The sequence below is a fragment of the Aricia agestis genome, chromosome 17 (genome assembly GCF_905147365.1).
Source record: "Aricia agestis chromosome 17, ilAriAges1.1, whole genome shotgun sequence".
In the NCBI taxonomy this organism is placed as follows: domain Eukaryota; kingdom Metazoa; phylum Arthropoda; class Insecta; order Lepidoptera; family Lycaenidae; genus Aricia; species Aricia agestis.
In genome coordinates this window covers 1,777,131-1,802,616 of record NC_056422.1, presented here as the reverse complement: position 1 = coordinate 1,802,616, position 25,486 = coordinate 1,777,131, and the positions used below count along the sequence as shown (strand labels likewise).

At 35.9% G+C, this 25,486-nt stretch overlaps 1 protein-coding gene across 1 annotated transcript in view; it reads left to right on the top strand.

Annotated features, from left to right (window-relative positions):
* The window catches only part of LOC121735629 (dorsal root ganglia homeobox protein), a 76,749-nt gene extending 59,724 nt beyond the window's left edge, over positions 1–17,025 (top strand). The window contains exons 9-10 of the mRNA XM_042126525.1: positions 15,766–15,908; positions 16,167–17,025. Of these exons, the coding sequence (XP_041982459.1) occupies positions 15,766–15,908; positions 16,167–16,393 (370 nt within the window). The 3' untranslated portion in view covers positions 16,394–17,025. The remainder of the gene's footprint in view (positions 1–15,765; positions 15,909–16,166) is intronic.
* The last annotated feature ends 8,461 nt before the right edge of the window (positions 17,026–25,486 follow it).

Sequence of the window (25,486 nt, the reverse complement as noted above, 5' to 3'; positions counted from 1 at the left end):
AATGCCTGTTTATATTTAGTCCTTTAAAATTTGTTTAAGAACCCATGATAGATTTTAAGCAAAATTATTCTGACGATCAAAAAGCATCTAGACTAGTATTCACTTTAAAAAGAAGTAGCTGCCAAAGCTGACTAATTCAACAAAACTGCGGCGACATTTGTAATGTGTATGAATGTATGAGTGAGCGTCAAACAGTGTAACAGTGTGGAATTGTGTGTAATTGTATGAACCCTTTCCAGCGCGCTCCAATTAACGCAATTAAACGATCATTAAAACGCACCGTGTCACGACACGGTAGTGATGGGAAACTTGGTATCGATATTTTATGTCGAAATGGGAAATTATTGTAATGTATAAACTGCCGCACTCAGAAACGAATATTTATAACTGTAATTAAATGAAGATGTTTACAATATAATCCCCATACGTCATTATCTGTAAAAGTCTTCATTTAAATGGAAGTTTATTCATCAATAAATGTCCATGAGTGCAGCCTTTAGTTTTATGTAAAACGCTTTAGCTAAGTTCTAAAATATTATTCTTTTAACTCCAACCTATTTCAAAATATCGAAATCGATGGTTATTATTGAAATGAATACAGACAGATTTAGTCGAATACTTTATTTAATCACAAATGTTTTATAAGTAGTACACTTCTTAACGCCCTACGGTCTAAAAGAATAATTTTTAAACCATGAATAAAGATTTATCTTTCATCAATTGACTACAATAAATGCCTATTAATACATGCATATCAATAACATGATAAATAATAATAATAATATCTATGGACGCTTCACACCACGTCAGTCTGGCCCCGTGCTAAGTACCTAAAGGACTTGTGTTACAGGTACCAGACAACGGAAATATATTTAATACTTTTATACTATACATATATTTAAGATTTTTATTATATCATACACATATTTAATACACATCCAAACCCGGGACATTGAAAACTTTTTTGTTCCGTCGGCGGGATTCGAACCCGAGACCCCCGGCTTGAGCTACCGACGCGCTCACCACTGAGCCACAGAGGTCGTCATTACACATTATTACACAATCCATATCAATAGTTAAACAAATTGAATAAACAGAAAAAAACAATTAGTCCATATTGTCCCAACCCTACACCAATTTCACGAACGTTCCGGTTTTTACACGCGTCTTAATTCCTCGTATTAATTTATGCTTTTTTTACGCAATAAAACTCTTAATTGGACTTTATTTATGAAATAATTCTCATTAATTCGATAACTCGACGGTCGTTTATTGATATTTATGGCGGGAATTTATATGCGTAATGTGAACAAATGCGTTTCGATTGAGTGTGATATCGAACGATTTATATTCATTTTTTCGCCCGCACATCACTAGATTTGTTTTAACTAACTTTTTGAGTTTTAAAATTCATTTGTACTAATATTATAAAGAGGTAAAATATGTGAGTTTGTTACGATGTAAGTTCAATCTCTGGGTGTAACGAAACATTTTTTGAGGTTGTAGATTGTCAACAGAGAAACAAAGTTTGTATGGAATGTACAAATTTATTTTATTATAAAAAGGAATAGAGTTATTGGTTTTTTTAACGTTACAAATGGTATTAATGTTAAAAAATCTATTGCTCTATTGTTAACCGACTTTCAAAAAGGAGGAGGTTATATTAGTTTATATGGATAAACTACCATCATACATTTAGAAGAGGGAAATATATTTTAATATCCATTTAAGTTTAAAGTTTAACGCAAAAACTATGGAATTCATTCAATATGGTATGGTATTTTATATTTCATTTATCCCGGACAAAAGTGTTCCCCTGTATTTATGGGGTGGGTGAATTTCAACAAATGACCTTTTTTTATCATTTCGGGCGAACTTTTTTATTTATACATATTTTATATACTTTTCAGGTTTTATGTGTTCTTTAAGACACAAAATGTTCCCAAATTTAATATCATTAACGTATCTTTTAAGACTAAGGAGAAAATTCAGTTTGAATTCTGGTTTCCACCGATATGATAAACCGGCACCGATTTTTATTTCTGTGCACCGATATGATAACTTTAACCACCGAAATGACATACTAATCCAGGGATATGATAATGTTATCTTCATAATATTATATTTATATTTTTTTTATTAAAAAACGAGCAAACGGGTCACCTGATGGAAAACAAATTCCGTCGCCCGTGGACACTCGCAGCATCAGGAGAGCTGCAGGTGCGTTGTCGGCCTTTTAAGAGGGAATAGGGCAATAGGGGAGGGTAGGGAAGGGAGTAGGGTAGGGGATTGGGCCTTCGGTAAACTCACTTACTCGGCGAAACAGAGCGCAAGCGCTGTTTCCCGCCGATTTTCTGTGAGAACGTGGTATTTCTCCGGTCGAGCCGGCCCATTCGTGCCAAAGCATGGCTCTCCCACGTAGATCTGATCAAGAACAGAGTTCTTAAAATAAAATTAAAATATTTTAAAAATGTTTTATAATATTTGGGAATTAGAATAAAAAAAAATTATCATCTTTGTCTTTATTAAAATGAACTAGATGTGAAAAGAAAAATGAAGTAAAAACTGTAAATTGGCCAATACATCCTCACATCCATTCATTTTTACTATCTTGCGCATTTGTAATTTCTTTGTATACTTACTTAAAGAAATGCCACCAGATCAACCAATATGATAAAACGATTCACCGATATGGTAAAATTATCAACCGATATGATAAAGCAATCCACCGATGTGACAAAACTGTGCGTTGGTCATGATTCGAAATACCGATATTAGATTTAGGACACCGATTCGTTTTTTCTTATAATTTCGGTGTAAATTATCATATCGGCGGTTAAAATGACCACCGATTACACCGATATGAGAGCAGCGACGTGAGAAAAAACGCACTTTTTAGGAAATTATAAAAAATGCATTACATCTAAGGTAAATTTGGTTACAGATAATGAAGCTTAATCACTTTCTACATTCATTAGAACCAAACAACAATTTTAAAACTATTCATTACATTAAAAAAATTCAATCACCGATATTATAAAATAATTGTCCGAGGGCATATTTAATGGCATACTTATGTTGTTGGCGGTAATATGCAGCGCTTTGACACAAATCCGTCTAGACTGCGTAGAAGCACACACTAAGGAGTAAATTATAATTGGGGTGGGGAGACTGTCCGACTCGTCGATGAAAAGTAATGCTTGAATTTCTTTTATCCAGCGATATGAGAAAAATTCTCAGGACAAGTACATTTGTGCCTCTAAGTAACTATGATCGTTAATTACATAACAAAATATGGTATATAATAATAGATAAACTAATATTCTATGACATAATATAAGTTATACCCTTAAATTGTTCATATTTGCTAGTATGTAATCGTTTTTGTTTGTAAAAAAAAGTAGAGGGACAGTACCGATTTGATAAAAATAGATCTTTAAGGTATTTATTTCTACCTTTGTAATAGTCCTAGGCATATTATATTTTTGCCACAATCCTATAGCTACCCATTGAATACTAAAACAAATAATTTACAACAATATTCCCTTTTCTTAATAGTAATTTCAACGAAGACAAAAAAATGCCGTTTGGGAAATTCACCTGGGTAGACCTGCGGGTAAAAATAGACAATAGACAATCTTTCTTTTAAAAAATCTCGCACACGTGTAATGTCAGTTTTAATAAAAAATCGATACGGAACCCCATACTTAGCGGATTACCGCCACTTGTCCGCCGGGACCGCGCCGTATTAGACAATGTTGGGGTTTAAACAACTCCTAATCGGGTAAGCAGGTTGCCCGCAACCCTAAAATATTAGCTTCAAAAAAATAATAGCTTCACAAAAAAAGTTATACTTAATAGAGGCAACCCTAAAAAGCGGTGTGTGTTTTTTGTACAAAAAAGGGAGAAAAATGAAATGATTACTAAAGGTATAATTAAAGTTAACTTACTAAGCAAAGCGTCAGTGCAGCGCTCAGCATATTACTATAATATTTATTAATAATAATCAGCATATTAATATAAATGATAATAATAATAGTTATTAAACTTACAACTTATTCATTTAATATTTATCTATTTTTGTCTATAATTTGCTGCTGATGTAAATTATTACTACGTTTTTCTGTTTTATACTTAATTATGGTTTATTATCTTTATTAATTAGTCAAGCTGCTAATAATAATAATTATTATTCATATTTTTTATTTTATTTATGCACAGTCTAAAGTAAAAATAAAATATACCAATACTTTTTGTAACTTTTTCAATACTTATGTAAAACAACTTTACTTTGTACATTCAAAACTACCGCTTTATAAATTCAAAAGATATACAACGTAATAATGAAAATATACCAAGGAAATGTACGGTTTAAAATAATATATTTTGTCTATTTGAAAATTGTCCCAAATGCATTAGGTTATTACCGTATGTGCTGTAATACCTTTTGCTGAGCCCGCTACCTATCTTACGGATACGATACGATATTCAACGGAATGTCGCATCTGTTTATAACGTTAAAACTTATCGCTAAACAATAACCACATATGAGTCAAAACCTAGTACGCATTAAGAAAGATTTACATTTATCTACTTTTATTACTTCTTTTAGTGTACAAGATATGAGACAATTTTAACGGACTTTCACAAGAACAATGCTGACAACTATTTTATTTTAAGTCGTATGAAATTTCGTGATAAAGAGTTGCTTACAATCTTTTTATATTCATTACAAATATATTGTGAAAGATTAAAAGATTACATCAATTCTATATTAATAGGAAATCACCTATGTAAATATCGTGTTGCATGTCGTATCGCGGTCGTGTCGTACGGTCACCCTACTACCCGTCGGGCAGCGTAATTCCGCAAATGGCTGTAACTCGAGCGCCGGTTTAAAATTGAAATTTATATGCACGCATTATACATGAGCGCGGCGCGGCTCAAAGATGATTGTGCGGACCCTAGGGACTCCCCGGACCCCGGGCTTCCCCGGACCCCGGGATCGCGGGATAGTTCGCGGGATTACGCCGCCGGGGGGTTAAAAAGTTCTAATGCGCTATCAACAGAGTTAGAGTTGAAGCTTTGAGTGTACGTTGGTTAAGTCACACACCGAAATGTGTGGATAGTCTGAGTTAATAAATCATGTTTACTTTATCGCTTTGTAGTCTGAGACCCTAGCTGACGTGTTTTCTTTTTCTCTTCTTAAGAATCGCCATCAAAATGTAAAGAATTTGACATAACATAAGTCGAATATCAACTTCATATTATATTATCGATACACTATATCCACACTGTGCACTTTCATCTTCAATTTTCGTCATCAACTTTCATATTGGCGCATTCAATAATTGAATGAGTCAAGGAACGCAACACCAATATTGTAATTTTTGGAGTTTTGCATACGCTCAGAGGGCATGTGTCGCGGGAATGCCTCACTTTCGCTGTTGACTATGCTATAACGTATGCCCTTGACGAATAGAAAAAGGCACAGTGTGGACATAGCTAAAGATAATGTTAATTCTATACATTTTTATCTGCGATTCTATAAAGAAGCGATAAAGAAAATGTGTTAGATATCTATGGTTTGCTATCTTCAAGACAAAAATTGCTTGCCATTTATAGATATTAAAAAGATAACAGAATTATTTTTAAACAACTTATTACTAAGTATTGTTACTAAGTGTTTAAGAAATGTTATTTTAGTTTTTGCCTTCTCACAGATAGCAATGAAGCCGAATATATGTATATTTAGGTAATTTATAATTATAACATACTAGCTGTCCCGGTAAACTTCGTGTCACTTTGAAACCTTCCCTGGACTTCTACGAATATTTTAAGACTAAAATTAGCCCAATCCGTTCAGCCGTTTTCGAGTTTTAGCGTTACTAACACAATTGAAAATCCATTTTTATATATATAGATATCTTACGAATACGCATATAATTTTAGTTTAGTTTTCCTAATATAAAATGAAGTTATTAAGCCTTTTAAATTATGTTTAATAAAAAAGTCGTAGCCGCTTGCTAAGCATATGACCTTTCGTAGAGGATGCTACGACCGTAACACAGGTTGGTACTACTTATATATTAGATTCTGTGACACAGGCTACGATTTACAAACTACCTTCAATTATTTCTAACGCCTTTATAAAATTTATCACGTAAATTAATATTCAAAGTAAAATATTAAATATTAGTGCCGTAACTGCCATTAATAAAAAAGTTAAAATGGCGCCGTCTAATTTCTGAGGGAGGAAAGATTACGACTATTAAATATGCATTAACGAATTTTTCTCCTTAAAAGCTGAAAAAATAACGCAAAAAGAAAATTGCCAATTACTCCCACTCCCTACCTTTCATTTAAAATTAAATTTGCTTGAAGACGCTACGTAGATGCCGGTACCGTCCGCAGAGAAAATATTATACTAAATTGAAATTATACTCGTTGCTCGTTCTAATTGTATAATATGTTCTTGTATTACACGTGTACACTTTCTTCCGAAAAATTATATTTCCAAGGCTTTACATAAAATGATTGATATAAATATATTTGTAATAATAATTTAGTAAAGGCACAGGCCCTTACTAAATTGTGGTTGTTAATTTTAATTACAACCAACAGGCTAATTACTTGATCTGTCAAGTTAATTGGTGGATAGCTAAGGCTACTTTTAGGGCCTGTTTCACCACTTCCTGATGAACAGGCCCTAAAAGTCTTATTTAAATCAAACGCATGAACTATCGTCGTTTGTGTTTAATACTAGATGCTGACAGCAACTTCCTTATTGCTTTGTTTCTTGCACAATTTTACTTGTGCTCGATACACACACTTAAACTTTTTAAAATTACTCAGCCTCATCATGAAAATCTTAGATAAACCTAGCAACATCCTAATTGAATAATATTGATTGTTATTAATTTTGTATACAAGATTTCCGATAGACAAGTAGATGTCAGACAATATCTGCTGATTCTCAGGTATCGTAAGGTAATCTTGCCGGAATTCTCTGCTGTCGCTACCCCACCTCGGTTCAGGTGTTCGAAACGTCATAATTGTGTATTAAACATGTTTTAATTACTTAATCTACGTCCCGGCGCGTTATCCGCTCGCGGTAATTATATAAGACGTCAAGTGCTTACTGAGAGGACGTTTATATTACGTTATATTAACGTAAATTGCTATGCTAAGTATTATAATATTTAAATTTTGTCAAAAGGATATAAAATATAATAATTATTGCAAAATACCAAACTGGTACCACAAATTTGTTCTCTCTCTCTCTAAAATAGAAATTATGAAAATGAAAAGTAACATAATAATGTAGAGACTAGAGACCAGAGATGTATCATAGGACTTTGTAAATTATAAATCACAAATTAGTTTTACACCTACCAGTCAAATTATGTGTTTGTGCTATGCTAATTAGTAAATTAATTTGTTTGTTAGTTTATTATTTATTTAATAACATGTTTCTATTAATTTAAGAGCTACGTATATATTGCGAGCTACATTATATTTTACATTTCAACATTATTTTCCAAAATAAATTATAAAAATTATCATATTTTCTTTCCGGGGACTCAAAGTACCTACATATTCTGAAACCGAATTCAAATCGAATCAGGCCTAAAGCGAGAAGAAGAATAGACATACAGACAGTCCCTTCGCATTTACAAAACTTAATAAATTTGATTTCTTCAAAGTACTCACAGGACCATAACTGCTTATTTATCGTTAGAATGTAGTGTTTACTTAATCTATCCATTAGCTCGGCATTACCGCTGTTAACTGTAGATTACACTGTTCACTATTCTAATTTAATAATTCAACAATTAACTAAAGAGGTGTGCTCATTGCTCGCACTTAGCGGGCACAAACGGGCGACTGAAGTTGTCGCCGGTCGCCTCACTCCTATACGATGCGGCGACTAATGTTGTCACTAAATGTTAAAATATTATTTTTAATAAAAAGTAAAAAAAAGCCAAAACGACAGCACAAGCTCATAAAAAATCCGTGTAGATTGTATCACGGACCGAGGAATATCAAAATATACGTTGTTCCGGTGTTAATATGGTTTGGCACTACTAATATATATTCTCAATTCTGTGAGCGTGCGGTAAATAAGGTTAAATTCTGTGAGTGTGCGTTAAATAAGTGACTGTCCAAATAGACCAGCCCTAGTAGACAAGTGGCAAGCGATTATCGTAGATGCTAACAAAATGTATGCAATTTGATATAAGTCATCGCTTCGCTAGCGAATACTAATGTCAAATTCCATACATTTTGTGGCGTTGGCGTTGGCGTTTACGATAATCGCTTGCCACCTGACTAGACCCTCGGTTATAAACAAGATCCGTTAAAACAAGTAAGCGACGAATGCCTCTAGTGGAATAAGATAAAGGTGGTATAGGCATCATAGTTTCGACGCTCGTGTTCCGACGTTCAAAAAGTGTATTCATAACCCCTATTTTGAATAAAAAGATATTTTAGTATTTATTATTTAATTAATATTAAAATAACTAGTATAACTTTACTCTAGTGAGACTGGCGCAAACTTAAGATAGAATTCGTTACAGACAGAGCTTCGCGACTATTTTCTGTCGCGCGTTTGCGACGTACCCAAGTATAATCGCGATGCAAAACGCTTCATGACGACATGAATAAGTGATGGAAATAGTTGCGACAAATGAAAATTAATAATTCAGTCAGTGTAATTGACAGTAATTCAGATAGCTGAGTGCTGGTGCGTAGTCGCATTGAGTTTATAGTCAGGCATCAGCGTAATGAACAGAAAAGAGTTTATCGCGTGGAACCGTACTTTTCCGGCATAAAAAGTATCCTTTTATACGTGGGAGAGCTATGCTTTGGCACGAATGGGCCGGCTCGACCGGAGAAATACCACGTTCTCACAGAAAGCCGGCGTGAAACAGCACTTGCGCTGTGTTTCGCCGAGTGAGTGAGTTTACCGGAGGCCCAATCCCCTCCTTTCCTTCCTTTTTTTTCCTTTCTTTCCCCTTCCCTACCCTCCCCTATTCCCTTCCCTTCCCATCCCAACCCTACCCTCCCCTATTACCCTATTCCCTCTTAAAAGGCCGGCGATGCACCTGCAGCTCTTCTGATGCTGTGAGTGTCTATGGACGACGGAAGTTGCTTTCCATCAGGTGACCCGTTTGCTCGTTTGCCCCCTTATTTCATTTAAAAAAAATCGTATGTCCTTTCCCGAAACTAAATTTCAGCAAAACCGGTTCAGCGGTTTGGGCGTGAAGAGGTAACAGACAGATAGACACACTTTCGTAGTTATAGTACACTGATATTATATCTTATTGGTCAAATTTTATGTTTTGCTGCAGAGTTTTAAAACTTTACTCCAGTCGCAATATACTGATTAGAACTAGCTAAATTGTGAGGGCTCGCGTCGTCACACCTTGACTGACTGATGATAACACATCTACATCTATTATAAATAAAAATTACTATGTTAAAGCACTTAAATCAATAGGCGTGATAGTTTTTCCATAAAGTGTATTACAAAATGTAAACATTGTGGCATATTATACTGATAAGAATAGGCCCTGATTGTAGTAATTTCATGCAGCTTCATTTTTTGTTCGATTCAATCCGTATCCCTTCCTAGGAGTTAAAATATGAGAATCAAGGCGGTACTGTTGGTTACTAAAACAAATGCTCCTAGATATTTCAGCCTTTTAACTCGTCAGAAGCATTCGTCACTTATTATGTAAAATGCATGCTTTTCCTCATTTATTCTCTTTAAAGCTAGTAATGAGTATAAAAATGTTCGTTATTATAGTCCGGGGGTCAAGTCCCGCGGGTCGTTACTCGTTACGTATTTTTACCATCAACCACCTCTTTATACATTTTCATAAATACGCTCATCTGATTACATCAACGACCCGGAATATTAAGCTTACACGCGTTATATCCAATAACATATTGGATTGTAGAGAGGAAGTATGGCATACTTTCTTACTAATATTATAAACGCGAAGATATTGCCTATCCTAAAGGAAATAACTGTATCCACGTTTAAGCCACTGAACCGATTTAAATGAAATTCGGTATGGAGATACTTTGAGCCCCGGAAAAGATCATAAGATATTCGTTACGAAAAAAAGTACGAATTCCGTGCAACAAATGAATTTTGACAACGTCATTAATATAAAGCATTTTCAAAACATGTTTTAATCTTGGTTCGTTAATTTTAATTAAATGACTTAAATTAACTTAATACAACGTTATAACACACCATAACACGCCCCACACGTCGGGTCGCGTTTGTCAAGTGTCTGTAGCGTTATGTGATTAAGCATTCAAATGTACTAGACAAATGTGATTAGCTAGCACTTAACCCTCACGCAGGCGCGGTAACGCAGCGGAACAGTAACATAGTGGTAACGCCTAACGTAGTTGTAAATCAAACTCAATTAAATATTCATATAAAGAATTTCGGTAACGCAGGTCACGCAATGCGTAACGTAGTTGTAAAGCAATTAAGTATCTTAAATATAAAATTCTCGTGTCACAATGTTAGGCCGCGTACTCCTCCGAAACGGCTTTACTGATTTTAACCATATGCATATTCAGTGGGTCTGAGAATCGGCTACTGGGTACTTTTTATATTGATAAACTGCATTTGTGGAATAAATAATAGTAAATTATTACAACTCGAGACTGACGGCGACCATTGTTTGTGCGACGGGATAGCTATGGACGTTGCCATGGTGACATACTTTATATGGCAAAGAAACGTTTGCCGGGACAGCTAGTTAACATATACATAAATAAATTCGGCACTGTAGGCCACGCAATGGTCGTGGTAGTGGTCTTATCATCATAAGCCTATCACTGAGCGCCAGCCGCCCCTGTCTTGACCAGCATTTATCTGCTGCTAGTCAAGTTCTTTAAATCGTAGGTCGTTCGAGCTTGAAAATCTTACGATATATATTTGCCTAATCTTTTTTTTTTATGAAAAAAGGGGGCAAACGAGCTAACGGGTCACCTGATGGAAAGCAACTTCCGTCGCCCATGGACACTCGCAGCATCAGAGCTGCAGGCGCGTTGCCGGCCTTTTAAGAGGGAATAGGGTAATAGGGGAGGGTGGGGATGGGAAGGGAAGGGAATAGGGGAGGATAGGGAAGGGAATTGGGCCTCCGGTAAACTCACTCACTCGGCGAAACACAGCGCAAGCGCTGTTTCACGCCGGTTTTCAGTGAGAACGTGGTATATCTCCGGTCGAGCCGGCCCATTCGTGCCGAAGCATGGCTCTCCCACGTTTAGAATCATTTTATATTTTATAGAAATAGTAATTAACTTTTAACGGCGACTTATAATATAAATTCGGGGTGCAGAAAAATAAACGTCCCTAATAGCAGGCATGCATTATGCATGTATAAACCGATGATACGAATAATTTGATTCGAAGCTAATGAATAGACATCTTTTTTTTTACGAATCGTGTTAAAACACAGTTACGACAGTAACAGAGTGGTAGTCGGTAACTTACCGAGTACCACTCTGTTACCGTCGTAACTGTGTGACGGTAACACAGTCTGTGACACAGCGGTAACACTACACGCGCGGTCATAATGACACCGCTCAATTATTCATGCAATTAACTGATTATACCCCACCCGGCGCGGGCGGGGGTCTTACTAGCCGCTGTATGTATAAACTAGTAGGATATAGTTGACTACGGTTAGAACTACGAGGCGAGGCACAAAACTTATTATTGAGTGTTAATTTTTGTAACAGCATCGCGTCGCCGCGCCGTTTGGACTATAGACTCGAGTCTAAAAGAACTTAGATAAAATACATGCTAATGAATGTAGTTAATTACATAGGTTTAGCTTATAAGCTAGTAATCTCCATTTCTCTGCAAAAACGATTGCAACTGTTTACACTCAGAAGTCTAATAATGATTATTGACATCGATCATGAATAATAATTTATTCAAAAACAAAATATAATTATATTTCAATCTGTTATGTCTCGTATTTGTCGTCGATCAGTGTAATGGTTAATTTAATGGCTCCCACTCAAAATTGCGAATTCGCATCGCATCCCAAATATCTGCGATAAAACTCATAATAAAAATAACATTGCGATGCGAATTCCCACGAATTCGAAGTTATGTGTGGGAGCCCTAAAACACATCGCATCGCGTCGCTTTCTTACGTAGTTTTTTTTTTTTTTTAATGAAATAAGGGGGCATACGAGCAAACGGGTCACCTGATGGAAAGCAACTTCCGTCGCCCATGAACAGTCGCAGCATCAGAAGAGCTGCAAGTGCGTTGCCGGCCTTTTAAGAGGGAATAGGGTAATAGGGGAGGGTAGGGAAGGGAAGGGAAGGGAATAGTTGAGGGTAGGGAAGGGAATAGGGTAGGGGTTAGGGGATTGAGCCTCCGGTAAACTCACTCACTCGGCGAAACACAGCGCAAGTGCTGTTTCACGCCGGTTTTCTGTGAGAACGTGGTATTTATCCGGTCGAGCCGGCCCATTCGTGCCGAAGCATGGCTCTCCCACGTAACTGACCACGTGAACTGACCCTTCAAGAATCACAAGGCAAATCCCAAACGCAATTCAAACTAAGCAAATTAATATTTAAAATATGTATCAAACAATAATTCGTCTCGCTCTAATTACAATTACGAAAGACGTCAATTCTCTTTGTTGGAGACAACTTGCGTACAATCGCGCTAGTTGAATATTCATATTAGCCGAAGAGGGGTAGGGGGGAGGCTTCCCCCTCCTCCCCTCGGCCAATTAATATGGCCGCGCTTCGTTAGGTGCGACCAAACTTGAGAATTGACCCCTCCCGTAATAGAGTTTAGAGTAAAACCTTTACTTAGCTACCGATTTTGTTGTCATTAATGTTGTTTTGTTGCGAAAGGGAATACTTGATTATATTGTTGACGAGTTTTGTGTGGCGCTGTGATTTAGTTAATGCATTAATTATATATTGTTACATCTGCGTACCCAGGTTCTGGGGCAGGGGGGGCAAATCAGATTTTTCATAAGCTAGGTGTTTATAAAGAATAAAAAATTAATAATTTTTAGTTGTAAAAATATTGTATTGCAAACAAATGGCAAAAAATCGTTCTTAATTTTTAATTTTTATAGATAAAAGTACTAGATAATATACTTAGTAGGAACGTCAACATGATCCAGGGGGGGGCAGCTGCCCCCCCCTGCCCCCCCTCGGTACGCCCATGTATTGTTATGTTCTTGAGATCTTTCTAAGATACTATTGTCAAGAAGTAGCTCATAAGTTTTATTGTTAGAAGGAACGGAAATTCTATTGCTAAACTACTTATTATTAGTTATATGCTCAACTAAACATTAAATAGGTCTTCATTAATTAGTTTAAATGACTTCACCACAAAAGACAAATTTTAAAAAGTTGTTCTGTCATCTTTACGAAATCAAAAATTAAAATAACGTTTGTTTTATCCTTATAAGTTATATTGTATTCAAATATACCTTCCTTGTAAAATAAACATCAATGACCCAGGGACATTGAATTTTTTTTTCAATGTTCCTGGGTTCAGCAGGATTCCCATGAGGCTTGAGCGTCAACCACATGGACCACACAGGCGTTAAAAAAAAAGAAACGATACAAGACAGAAAAGTTTTCCACTGAAGCACTGAACAAGTAAAAACACATATTAACCGACTTCCAAAAATACGGTTATACGTTCGTCTGTTAATTTTAAAAGAAATCAACCTGAAACATCGCGGGGTTTGCATGCAGCTCGTACTCCCGGCATGCGGTGTCCGAAGTCATCAATTATTACCGTCCGTAATGAAAGCAAATCCAGTGATTCCATTGAACGAGATCCGACCGAGTTATAGGCTCAAGCGGGATGGACTTTTAGAGTGAAACTATACTATTTACATAACAAAGCAATTTCATACCAATTTTCATATTTTAAATGAAGTTTTGTGCTGGATTTTTGTGATAGGTTTTGAAATGTTATTTTATTTGACCCTTTGTACCTAAACACACCATGCCGAAGTTCCGCGGCGGAAGTTCGGCTTGATTACGTCAGCAATGTCAAACGCATACAATATAACGCGACGTAATTTCGACATGGTGTGTCATCGGTAATTTAAAATACATTTCAGGCGGAATCATGCCGAACTTCCGCCGCGGAAATTCGGCATGGTGCGTTAAGACACTTTTAGTTATTTTTAACGGCTAACAGCATGACTCTAATAGGTTCTACAAGTTCATGAGGTATTTGTTAATGATTTTATTTAAAAATTACTAAACGGATTTGACTAAAATCTCTACCTATCGTTTTCGCCAACAATTTGACAATCTGATACGTATCGCCAGTTCTGAATAAGCCTGTAAAGCCACTTATTGATGCCATGTACATGTGTTATGTATCCAGATTCCAGGTAATATCACAGCATTGTAGAGTACTTGCTACAATATCAGTAGCTTCTTCTAGTATTGAAGGGAAACGCTAAACCAATTTACGCTGTAGTCTGTGCCGTCGACTCGTCCCACTCGCCTGCTCGCCCCGCTCGGCTCGTCCCACGGCATTAAGTATGCACTGAGGGAATGTGCGAGCGACACCTCACTTCATTGTCTCGCTGCACTACGACACTCCGCGCTCATACAATTTGTAATACATTGAATTTGAAGAGCGATGTTAATATTTACGACGCTTTCTTCGAGAGAGTGTTGGCCAATTCGCGCTTGTAGGTAAGGATGGTTTATCACGTTGATAAGATAGCTTCGCATCTAGCTTCTATAGGGACACTGTTAAGCATTCGTGTACTAACCCACACAAAAATTACTTATTGAGTTATGAATGCAGTTATGTTTTTTTGATGATTTAGAACAAGACTGCATTGAAAATTTAACAACAAAAAAAATGTGGGTTAGGACACTGATGCTTAACAGCGACCTTTACTATTATAAGTGATGGAAGTTAGATGCGAAACAGTTGTTAAAATGATGATAAGCATAGTTTTCATTGCGATAGCAAAGCCATGCGGCCTATATCGACTCATGATAGGCAAATACGGGCTATCATCAAACTGTAGCATCATGTTCGACAGATTGCCCGTAATCGTCGTTGAAGACGACGAGACTATCAGAATATAATAGTAATTGATTCATAGCAGATGGCGGACCTACGTAATTTTGTCGCTTTATTTCAATCCCAACCGACAGATCACGGCTAACATTGAATTGACATAATCCGACAAAATAAATATACGTACGCTATCTGCCTTTTAATCAACTTCCTTGATAGTACATACTGTAGACTGTGTAATGATTAATGATAGGTTAGGTAAAGATCCTTATACTTAGATGAAATTGTCGAAAACAACCGTTTCAAGTGACTAATATGGCTGCGATAGTTTCGATTTTGGCCACGCGCCAATATAGTCTGTACGATTTCATATTTCTAGCCAATTGTCAATTGTCGCGTGCCTGTTCTAAACATGAAGTAAATTTCAATTAGATCCGCGTAAACTTCATGCAATTGACTTGTTAACTTGGTAAGTGTGGAATGTACATACCAGTTTAAAAGCGATGTATCTTGTTTATACACTACGAACGAGAAGATAGTTGAATGAAATTTGAATTTGAATTAATAATAATATCTATACAATTATAGTATTTTTAATTTGTTGGTAAGTGTTGTCCGAGCAACACTTCACTAAAATTTTAAGATGTGGCCCTTTCTTACACTATGTAGATTTTCACCCACCATTTTGTTACAGTGGCGCATTCCGCTCGTCGTCAGCAGGGGCACCCGGCTCGGGGTCGGACGCGCCGCCGCCGCCCCCGCTGTTCCTGCCCCCGCACCTCTCGCACCTGTCGCATCATCTCAACCAGCTGTCGCAGCCCTTCTTCCCGCTGAAAGGTGAGCAGGGTAAACTATCCCCTTTTAGGTACTGGCGTTATTTAAAAGTCTACTGCGTCACTGTCGAAAAAAAATAGCGTGTCCAATATTCTGTAATATTAGATACGCGAAAAATATTTTTAGGAGTAAACTAATAAAATTTTTAATAATATTGACGCTGTTTTAAAGCAACTAATTTCCAATTAAAATTTAAATTTCCAGTACTTATAACTTATATTTTGTCCATAAGCATATTTAAAATTACAAAATGTATTTTAGGCTGGGGCGCCCCCTGTCCCTGCTGCCCGAAAGAGGAGGCGCGGTCATCCAGCGTGGCGGAACTACGTCGTAAGGCCCACGAGCATTCCGCGGCCCTCCTCCATAGCATCGCCAGCTTCCAGTCCCGAGCTCTGCTGCCTCTGCCCCTACCGCCGTTGCCGCTGCCCCTTCCGCTATTGCACGAGAACGCGCAGTCCTCGAGCGACGCCCCCAAACATGTGGAGTAGCTACCACTGAGCAATGTCAAACATTATTGTAAAAAAGTAGATAATCGTGCTACCGCGGTGGTTAGCTTTAAAATCAGATCGATAAAGAGTTAGAATTATTGTCACAACAATGGTCGCTAACCATTGACATTCCAAAGATATTAAAAGGAAATGATCTTAACTTTCGAAGAGCTAAATATTCAGAAATTTAATAGCTTTTTGATCTCATTTGTGGCCGGAGATTAAACATATGCGATTGAGTTTTAATTAGTTAAATAGATAAACCAACAATAAAAGCAAGCATTATCGTATAGCTTTTTTACTCAGTAAAGGCAAAATTTAAAATTGGTGCGTTCTTAAGCTCCGGCCAGTGTCATCTGACGTTTCGGTATCTCGTCAAATCGCAAAAGGATATATACTGTGGTGAAACTAGATGCATAAATGCCATTTAAAAGTAGAATGAAGTTATTCTTTTATTTCTTATAAGTTATCAGGCTGTGATTTGTATTTTTGGAAATCCAGTGAATATGTGCCATAGTATTGTCAGTTTTATAGTGCCAATGTGTATTCAGTGCCATAGCTATTATTAATATATAAATAATCAAGATACAATAGAATAAATACTTAAATTGTATATAGGAAATAGTTAAGTAGATTTTAAATCTTTACTAATGTATTATTACTATTACTATACGTAAAATTCTAAAATACGCGATTATAATTGTTTGTTTAAATTATTATACTTTATACATTTTCTGACAAACATTTAGTGAGAAAAGAAAAAAGACAATGTTGATCTAAAAAGAAAACAATATTATTTTACTTTGTTAAGGGCCAGTTACACAATCGCATTTTTAGAAGAGAATAGCTTATCCAAACGTTTTATCTCTCTTGCATTTTGCCCACCATAAAGAGTAGGACTCGTAAGTTAGTTAACGAATTTAATTATACAAAAGTTTATTTTCAAAACACTAATAGGTATACAAAAATAAAAAAACTTTTTACATATCTTATGAACGGCCCCTAAGCTTCAAAACTTCAGTTATTTTTACATTCACTATGCGATTGTAAAACAGCCAAAATATGTTTATACTTTACCGAATCAGTATTCGACCAACCTGTAAGTATTTTAGTTGTATTGTAAAATATTGAACATGTATTCCGTAGCTTCAATGTTGTAGATGTAAATAAGAAGTGATGTAACCAATTGTTGACGCCGATATGGACTTACTAACTTTCTTGTATTTAAAACACAAATGCCTATACAAAGTTGCAGATTCCTGATAAAAGTGATAATATTAAGGCAGGGATCCCCAAACGCGAGGGTTCCGTTAAATAAAATTGAGGTTCCGCCAAAATATTATTAATTCATTCAAAGTTTTAGTTACTAAAACGTATTACCAACTGTACAAAAATGTATTATTTGTTGGTACGCAAAATATGTGAAACAAAATAGTTTAAGATCATTTTCTTGTCTTTAAACTTTTCTTAACGATAATTTCTACCATTCAAATATTTAATTTATAAATAAGTTTTCAACAAATGGGTACTTCACAACAAAACCATATATGTTTTACATAAAATAAAATACTTAATTGTATATAGTAGTGTAAGTGGCCGGCGCCGTATGTACATAGTTCTACTGATCTACTGCAGTTGCACCGGGCCGGGAATTGGGCGCCGGCTGTTCTACTGTCTACTACGTTATAATAATAAGTATAGTCTAAGCCAGTGTTTTTCAACCTTTTTATGGGTCGAGCGTATGAAAAAATATTTTGCCCCCTTACCCACACGTTGAAAAACACTGGTTCAAACCGTGAAACGACTCAAACGAGGCGCTACATAATGACAAAGCGTCTCATCTTTTTAACCAAAAATTAAATAAAGCTGGCCATGCACGAGTCGTCCACTTAGAATGGCCCAAAACCCAAATAAAACAGGCTACCATTATCCAAGGCATTTTGGACTGCTAACACGCCATTTGGATTGTTAGACGGCTCATACAAGGCGAGCTTCACTTAGCCATAACCTATAAAAAGATTGTGAAAATCCTTTGAAAGTAAAAGATTGAAAAGTTGTTATATTACATCCCTTACTTATTGTATGTATTTAATATGTAAATGTATTATGACGTAGTAGACATAACATATTACATAAATTAGTTGTTATATAATGAGTAGAGCACGTGAATAGCTGTTTCAACATTAACAATAAAACATTATGTACATCACTGTGTTTTAATACCTTTCCTATTTGAAATAATATCAATAGAAAATATAACCTGACTATGAAAATTACATAGGCTATTTGGACGCTGTTAAGTATTCGTATCATCCCATAAAAAATTACGTATTGAGTTATGAATGCAGTATTGTTCTGAAGATCATTTAGAACAAGACTGCATTTATAACTCAACAAAATTTTTTTGTGGCCTAATACACAAATGCCACAAATGTCACAAATGCATCAGCGACCATTTTAAACCTGGGCCAATGCTAATCTTTTGTCACCTCAAGCATTAAAATCGGACCCGTAGTTTAGGCCTAAAATGGAACAAACACAATATTACAACAAACATTTGTCTTAGGTAAAAGTGCTTTAGGTATGAAAACTGTAGAAAATTCTCGATTTACATCACTACAGAAGTATGATGGAAATAAAAGGATCCAGAGGAGTATAATATTTCGAGCAGGATACGCCGTTTCCAAGACATAAGCAACTATAGATAGTCATTTAGTTAAAAAAAGTTTCAAGTTAAACAAAATCTGTACATTTTTCTGGGATAAAAAGTATCCTTTGTCCTTTCCCGCGACTCAAACTATCTCCATACCAAATTTCATCAAAATCGGTTCTGCGGTTTTAGCGTAAAGAGGTAACAGACAGACAGACATACTTTCGCATATATATACATATTATAAAACAAAGTCGCTTTTTTCCCTCATGTCCCTTTATTCCCTTTAATCTTTAAAACTACGCAACGGATTTTGATGATTCTTTCAGTTAGCCCATTTATCGAGGTAGGCTATAGGTTATATTTTATCATGCTTAGACTAATAGGAGCGAAGAAATAGAGGAAAATGTGGAAAAACCGGGCAAAATTATTTGAAAGGGCTAACTTGAACGCGCTAATCTCAGGAACTACTGGTCCGATTTGAAAAATTCTTTCAGTGCTAGATAGCCCATGCATATTGAGGAAGGCTATAGGCTATATTTTATCACGCTAAGACTAATAGGAGTATGTGGAAAAAACGGGGGAAATTATTTGAAAGGGCTTATCTCGCGAACTACTGGAGCAATTTTTATGTTATTTGGCACAGATAACGTGAAGGATCATAGACTATCGATTTTAATCATTTTTTCAGTGACTATATATTTTATACCCGTGCGACGCCGGGGCGGGTCATTAGTTTATAATATTATGGTATGGATTGAAAAATTAAAAATATTTTTATTCAAAGTATGCATATATAAACACTTTCTGAGGGTCGGTAGTTATAAGCCAAGTAAGAAGCCATTATTAAGAAATATGGTAACACCTAAAGATGTTGTATGCTAGACACAGAAATTAAAGTCTGATAAGATGATTTCGATGTATTAGCCTTGTAATCAATTACGCCAGATGATGTATCTTACAACGTTTGATCAAATTATAAGGGAAAAAAAGAGTAGTTGTCCTTATGTAAAGTAATCAATGTTATCAAATAAGTGGCAACTTGCCTTTGTTGATAATAAAGAATCTTTAAACCTATGTTATAAAATGTTAGTTATCTGGTTCTTCCACTCGCGTCTGTAATTATGTTGATCAGTTTATGGGGTGCTTACCAGCACCAAAATCCAGTAACATGGCGCCTGCTACTATACTATGTAAATAAATATGTAAATAAGATTTTGTCAAAATTTCGTAGAGGTGCTACGACGAGCTACGCGGAGGCGAGATCGCGTAGCACCGTGCTACGAGCTACGACGTTCTATATATTTTACTAGCGACCCGCCCCGGCTTCGCACGGGTATAAAATATATAGCCTTTGTCACTCACTGAAAAGTGAGCGTCCGTGGCCTAATGGGCAGACCTTCGGTTCGCACTCCTAGAGGGTGCAGGTTCGAACCCGGGTGGAGGCGTGTACCTATGAGACATTTACTGATCTCAAGTACATAATACGGACGCTCGTACGGTGAAGGAAAACATCGTGAGGAAACCCGCACATAGTTGGTCCCAGACGTATTGACTAGTTCTTTCCTCTGGACTAGGCCGACTATGATGCGAGAATGCCGTATGCGCTTGGGCAACCATACGGACATTTAAAAATCTTGTCCCAGGCACTGCAGTATTTGAGGAGTGGTTACTTCGCTCTGAAAAATATTGTATAAATCATCCACAACGGATGTAAAGGCCTAGTTTTGTCACTCACTGAAAAAATGATTATAATCGATTCAGTAGTTTGGATTTATATTCACAGCTACCCGTCGCCCGCGTTGGTCGGTACCGCCGCAAAAGCTACGCTTCGCACTTTAAGAATCTGTAATATCTTCGAAAATATTCATTTAAATCATATGCTGTAAAGGGCCATATAGATCTATTTTAAATCAATAATGTATTTAAAGTATTTAATGGAACAAGGATTATTGTCGTATTGGTTAAAATAGCTTCGATAATTAGCTATTATTTAAAAATTAAAATGTAAATGACAGAAAAATGTTATTGTGGAATATCCATAAGATATAGACATAATATACCATTGCCGAGTTTCCTGAAGACCTTTTCATAATGTACAATACTTAGTACATTATTTTGATAAATCTTGAAGGGTTCAGCCTACGTTTTCTATGTAAGCGGAAATTTTTTTAATTATTTACGACATCACATTAGAAACCCCAAAAAAAACAGTATTTCTCCAATATTTAATTAATGTTATTAATTATTATACTTATAAACCTTCCTCTTGAATTACTCTATCTATTAAAAGAAACCGCATCAAAGTCCGTTGCGTAGTTTTAAGAGGATACACCAGGGGCGAGAGAAATTGAAAATAGGTATTTGAAAATGTATTGCTGTCTCACCAATCTCAAGTCTCCCACCGCAGAGCGCGATAGAGACAACACGACAAAAGTTCTAATAAAAGAACAGAAAATCTTCGATTCGTTGTCCGCTGATTCCTTCTCCAAAACTTAACTGATTTAAGTATTTTTTTCATTAAGAATTAAAGCAAGACTTGAGCTGTGTTCCTATGTTTTATTTTTTTTTGTATATTTTAGCCAGTTTTGTTTTCTGGGTGTTTGAACACAGAGGAAAATCTGGCCATTTTTTTGGGTTTTTGGACGTTCTTATCTTTTTTAATAATAAAATTATGAAAAAAAATAAAACATACGGACATGCTAATAGTGGCCATAGATATTCAGGAAAAAAATCATAACTCTACGGGCATTATCGAGGGAGGAAACAGGGGACAACATTTGTATGGAAAAACAGCGGTGTGGACTCCTCTTAAAGATTAAAGGGAACAAAGGACATGAGGGAAAAAAAGCGACTTTGTTTTATAATATGTAGTGAATTGAAACGCAACATGACGCCGACGATTTTCATTTATCGCGCGGGAACCGTACATTATTCCGGGTGAAAGTATCGTATGGAACTCAAAGTATATTCATACCAAATTTCAGCAGAATCGGTAAAGCGGTTTCGGCGTGAAGACGTGACAGACAGACACACTTTCGCATTTATAATATTAGTATGGATATCGATCGCCTGATAATATTGTTGGCAATAACCCGCAACCCTTGATTATATGAACTTACAAAGGTATATTTTAGAAAATTATTGACTGTCCTTCACTGCTTGCTAAATTAAATCTTAAGAGGATTCCACACCGCCATTTTTTCCATACAAACGTTGTCCCCTGTTTCCTCCCTGGATAATGCTAGTAGAGTTATAATTTTTTTCCTGAATATCTACGGCCACTAATACAATGTCTCTGTTTTCTTTTTTTTCATAATTTAATTATTAAATAAGATATGAACGTTCAAAAACCCAAAAAAATGGCCAGATTTTCCACTGTGTTCAAACGTCCAGAAAACAGATTTGGATAGATTATACAAAAAAAGCAAAACATAGGAACACAGCTCAAGCCTTTTTTTAATCTTTAATGAAAAAAGTACTTAAATCGGTTAAGTTTTGGAGAAGGAATCAGGGGACAACGAATCGTTGATTTTCTGGATTTTCTGCAGTTGTCTCTATCGCGTTCTGCGGTATAGGCTTGAGGTAAGGGAGACAGCTATAGATATTACACGTACTTTTTTTTCATTTCTCTAGCCGCTGTGGTATCCTCTTAAGGTTCCCATCAATACGCATCCTCGCTATTTTAACACCCTTCATATCCCACTATCATAGTGGGATATGAAGGATGTTAAAAACACTATCTCACACCAGATTCCGAGCTAACTGTTTCTTTCCCAGATCGTGTGCGTCTCTCAATGATTCAATTAAAAACAATAAGGATATAGACATCTTTTGCACCAGCGCTTAAAATATAATGCCGGCTCTTGATATAGGCGAACGCGTTGGCCAACGCGTCTGCAGACGCGTTGGCAGTGCGCTTGCAACGGCGTTTGTGAGTAATCCACACATAGGAAGGTCGTTCAGTATGCTTTGGATCGCGCCAATGTGCGGACGGATTCAAAATGGATGTTTAGTCGCTAACAGCTGCAGCTGTTTATTTATTCACAGCTTATAATTACTTTGTAAATGTGGACAAGAAAAAGTTTTTAAAGAGTATTTTGGAAATAAATAAATAAAAGGCGAGAAAACGTAACAAACAAAGAAATAAACTCACTTTTACATAATATTTTATAATATTAAAATAATATAAGTAATTATTTTATTACCTACTTATTATTTATTAAATTATTACATACAAAAATTATTACATATTATAATAATTATCATAATTATAACTCCGGGCAAACTGATCGCGCGGCCTATGTGTGGATGGAGCGCGAAGCTTGCGACAAATGTCCTTTGATCTTTTGCCGACATTTCCGACCCGCGCGGCAAGCTCGCAGATGCGTCGGCCAACGTCTAAATACCTACGGCCAACGCGCGAACGCCCGTTCTACACATTGGGCCAACGCGTCTGCAGACGCGTTGGCCAACGCGTTCGCCTATATCAAGAGCCGGCATAAGACAACATCTAGCGAATATTTTCTTCAATCCTTCCCGAATTAATGTCGCCTTAGTACCACCGTTGTAAATTTACATGTATTATTGTCTGCATAATCTTTAGATTAATAAGTAGTAATAAGTAGTGAGCATATTTCCTTCTCAAAATTTTGATTCATCTGTGAAGACTTGTAATTGGTTCTAAATTGTAAACTTATCTTACTTTTATTTCAACTTTAATGAACTGTAAGTCTTCCTAACCGATAAAATAAAATTAACAATATAATTAATTGAATTAAAAAGGAAAAATTAGATACGACCGGCGTAATATTTTTTGCTTATTGACTATAATTATTATTATCTTAGGGCATACGCGCGGTAATACCAACACCCGTAGGAACTCCGTACTTTTTGATGTAAGTAAGAAAAGAAAGGCGTAAGAAATGGGTTTTTGCGAATTGACTATATTAAGTTAAAGCCTAAATTTTTGCTAAATTTCGCCAAATCGAAAAGTAGTTTTTGCATTATGATGCATTAAACGCACACTCTTTATTTGTGTGACATGGTGTTATATGGTCGCTGCTAAGCATTTGTGTATTAACCCACAATTTTTTCTTGATCTATAAATGCAGTCACGTTCTTTAGATAATTTAGAATAAGACTGCATTCATAACTGACTTTGTAATTTTTTGTGTGTATCATCACACAAAATATTAACAACTTAAAGAAGCAAACATAAAAAAATATGATTCTTTATTCGATAGGCAAATATATTACCTATCGAATAAAGACTTATAATAAACACTAGTATAACAACAAAGAGATACAAGATCTATGTAACATCATTATTTATGTATATGATAGTTCCCTCATCCTAAAACCATTTCTCATACCTCATGATAAATTACCCTTTACTCGGCTTGTATTATGCGGACAATTTATGGAGTTTCTTTAATTTTCACATCAAATCCGATGTATTTATGGATAAAGTTAAACAACAAACTCGGAGTCGGAGTTGTTTTAAGTTGTGAAATATTCCTATTGCTTTAGCTCAGGTGGAGCATTTGTGTAATTGTCTATGTATCACGAAGGCTGCACAGACTTGAAAATTATCTTCCGGCAACCAAAGTTGTTGACAATCGTACTTACCTTAGAAGTATTTATGTCTAGGAGTTGTCTTATCGCCTCTTTTGTTGTTGGGTGATGTATTGCCGCCTCCGCGGTCCGGTGGTTTAGAGCGTGGCTCTTGACTCAGAGGTCGTGGGTTCGATTCCCGCGTTGGAAACATGTTATTTCGCGGCAAGCGATTATCATAAACGCCAACGAAACAAAATGTATGGGATTTGACATATTCGCTAGCGAAGCGATGACTCATGTCAAATCGCATACATTTTGTTGGCGTTTACGATAATCGTTGCCACTTGTCTACTAGGGCTGGTTTCAATGAAACTGGCCACCGTCACCGTAATCGGTTTGGAAGTATTATTATTATGATGCATTGCCATGATTGCGAAAATCTAGAGATGTACATACCATGATTGTCACCATGATTTATCAGCGTGGAATCGACGTCGACAAACATACTCACAAACTTCTCCCACAAATCATTTGATGTGATGACACCGATTTTTAGCTTAGTTAGTATAAAGAAACTATTTTTTGTCCAGTTACGCACCATAATTACAGCTATTATTTTTCATTTTATCATTTTCCTGTGCAATAAAAATTACTCGTTACAATATTTACATATAGATATATATAGAACTTACGTTGAAATTGTTGATTTTACATATTTCATTCAATAATTTAATTTTACCATTGTAAAGTAATTTTGAAAGTTCCAACTGTATTTTTAAAAGAGAAGTTAAGGCAAAATAAAACACAATTCTCTTGGAAAAAATATATTTATAAAACTTGATCAAGGCACATAATTTTTCCCTAACGTTACTTATTTATAAATA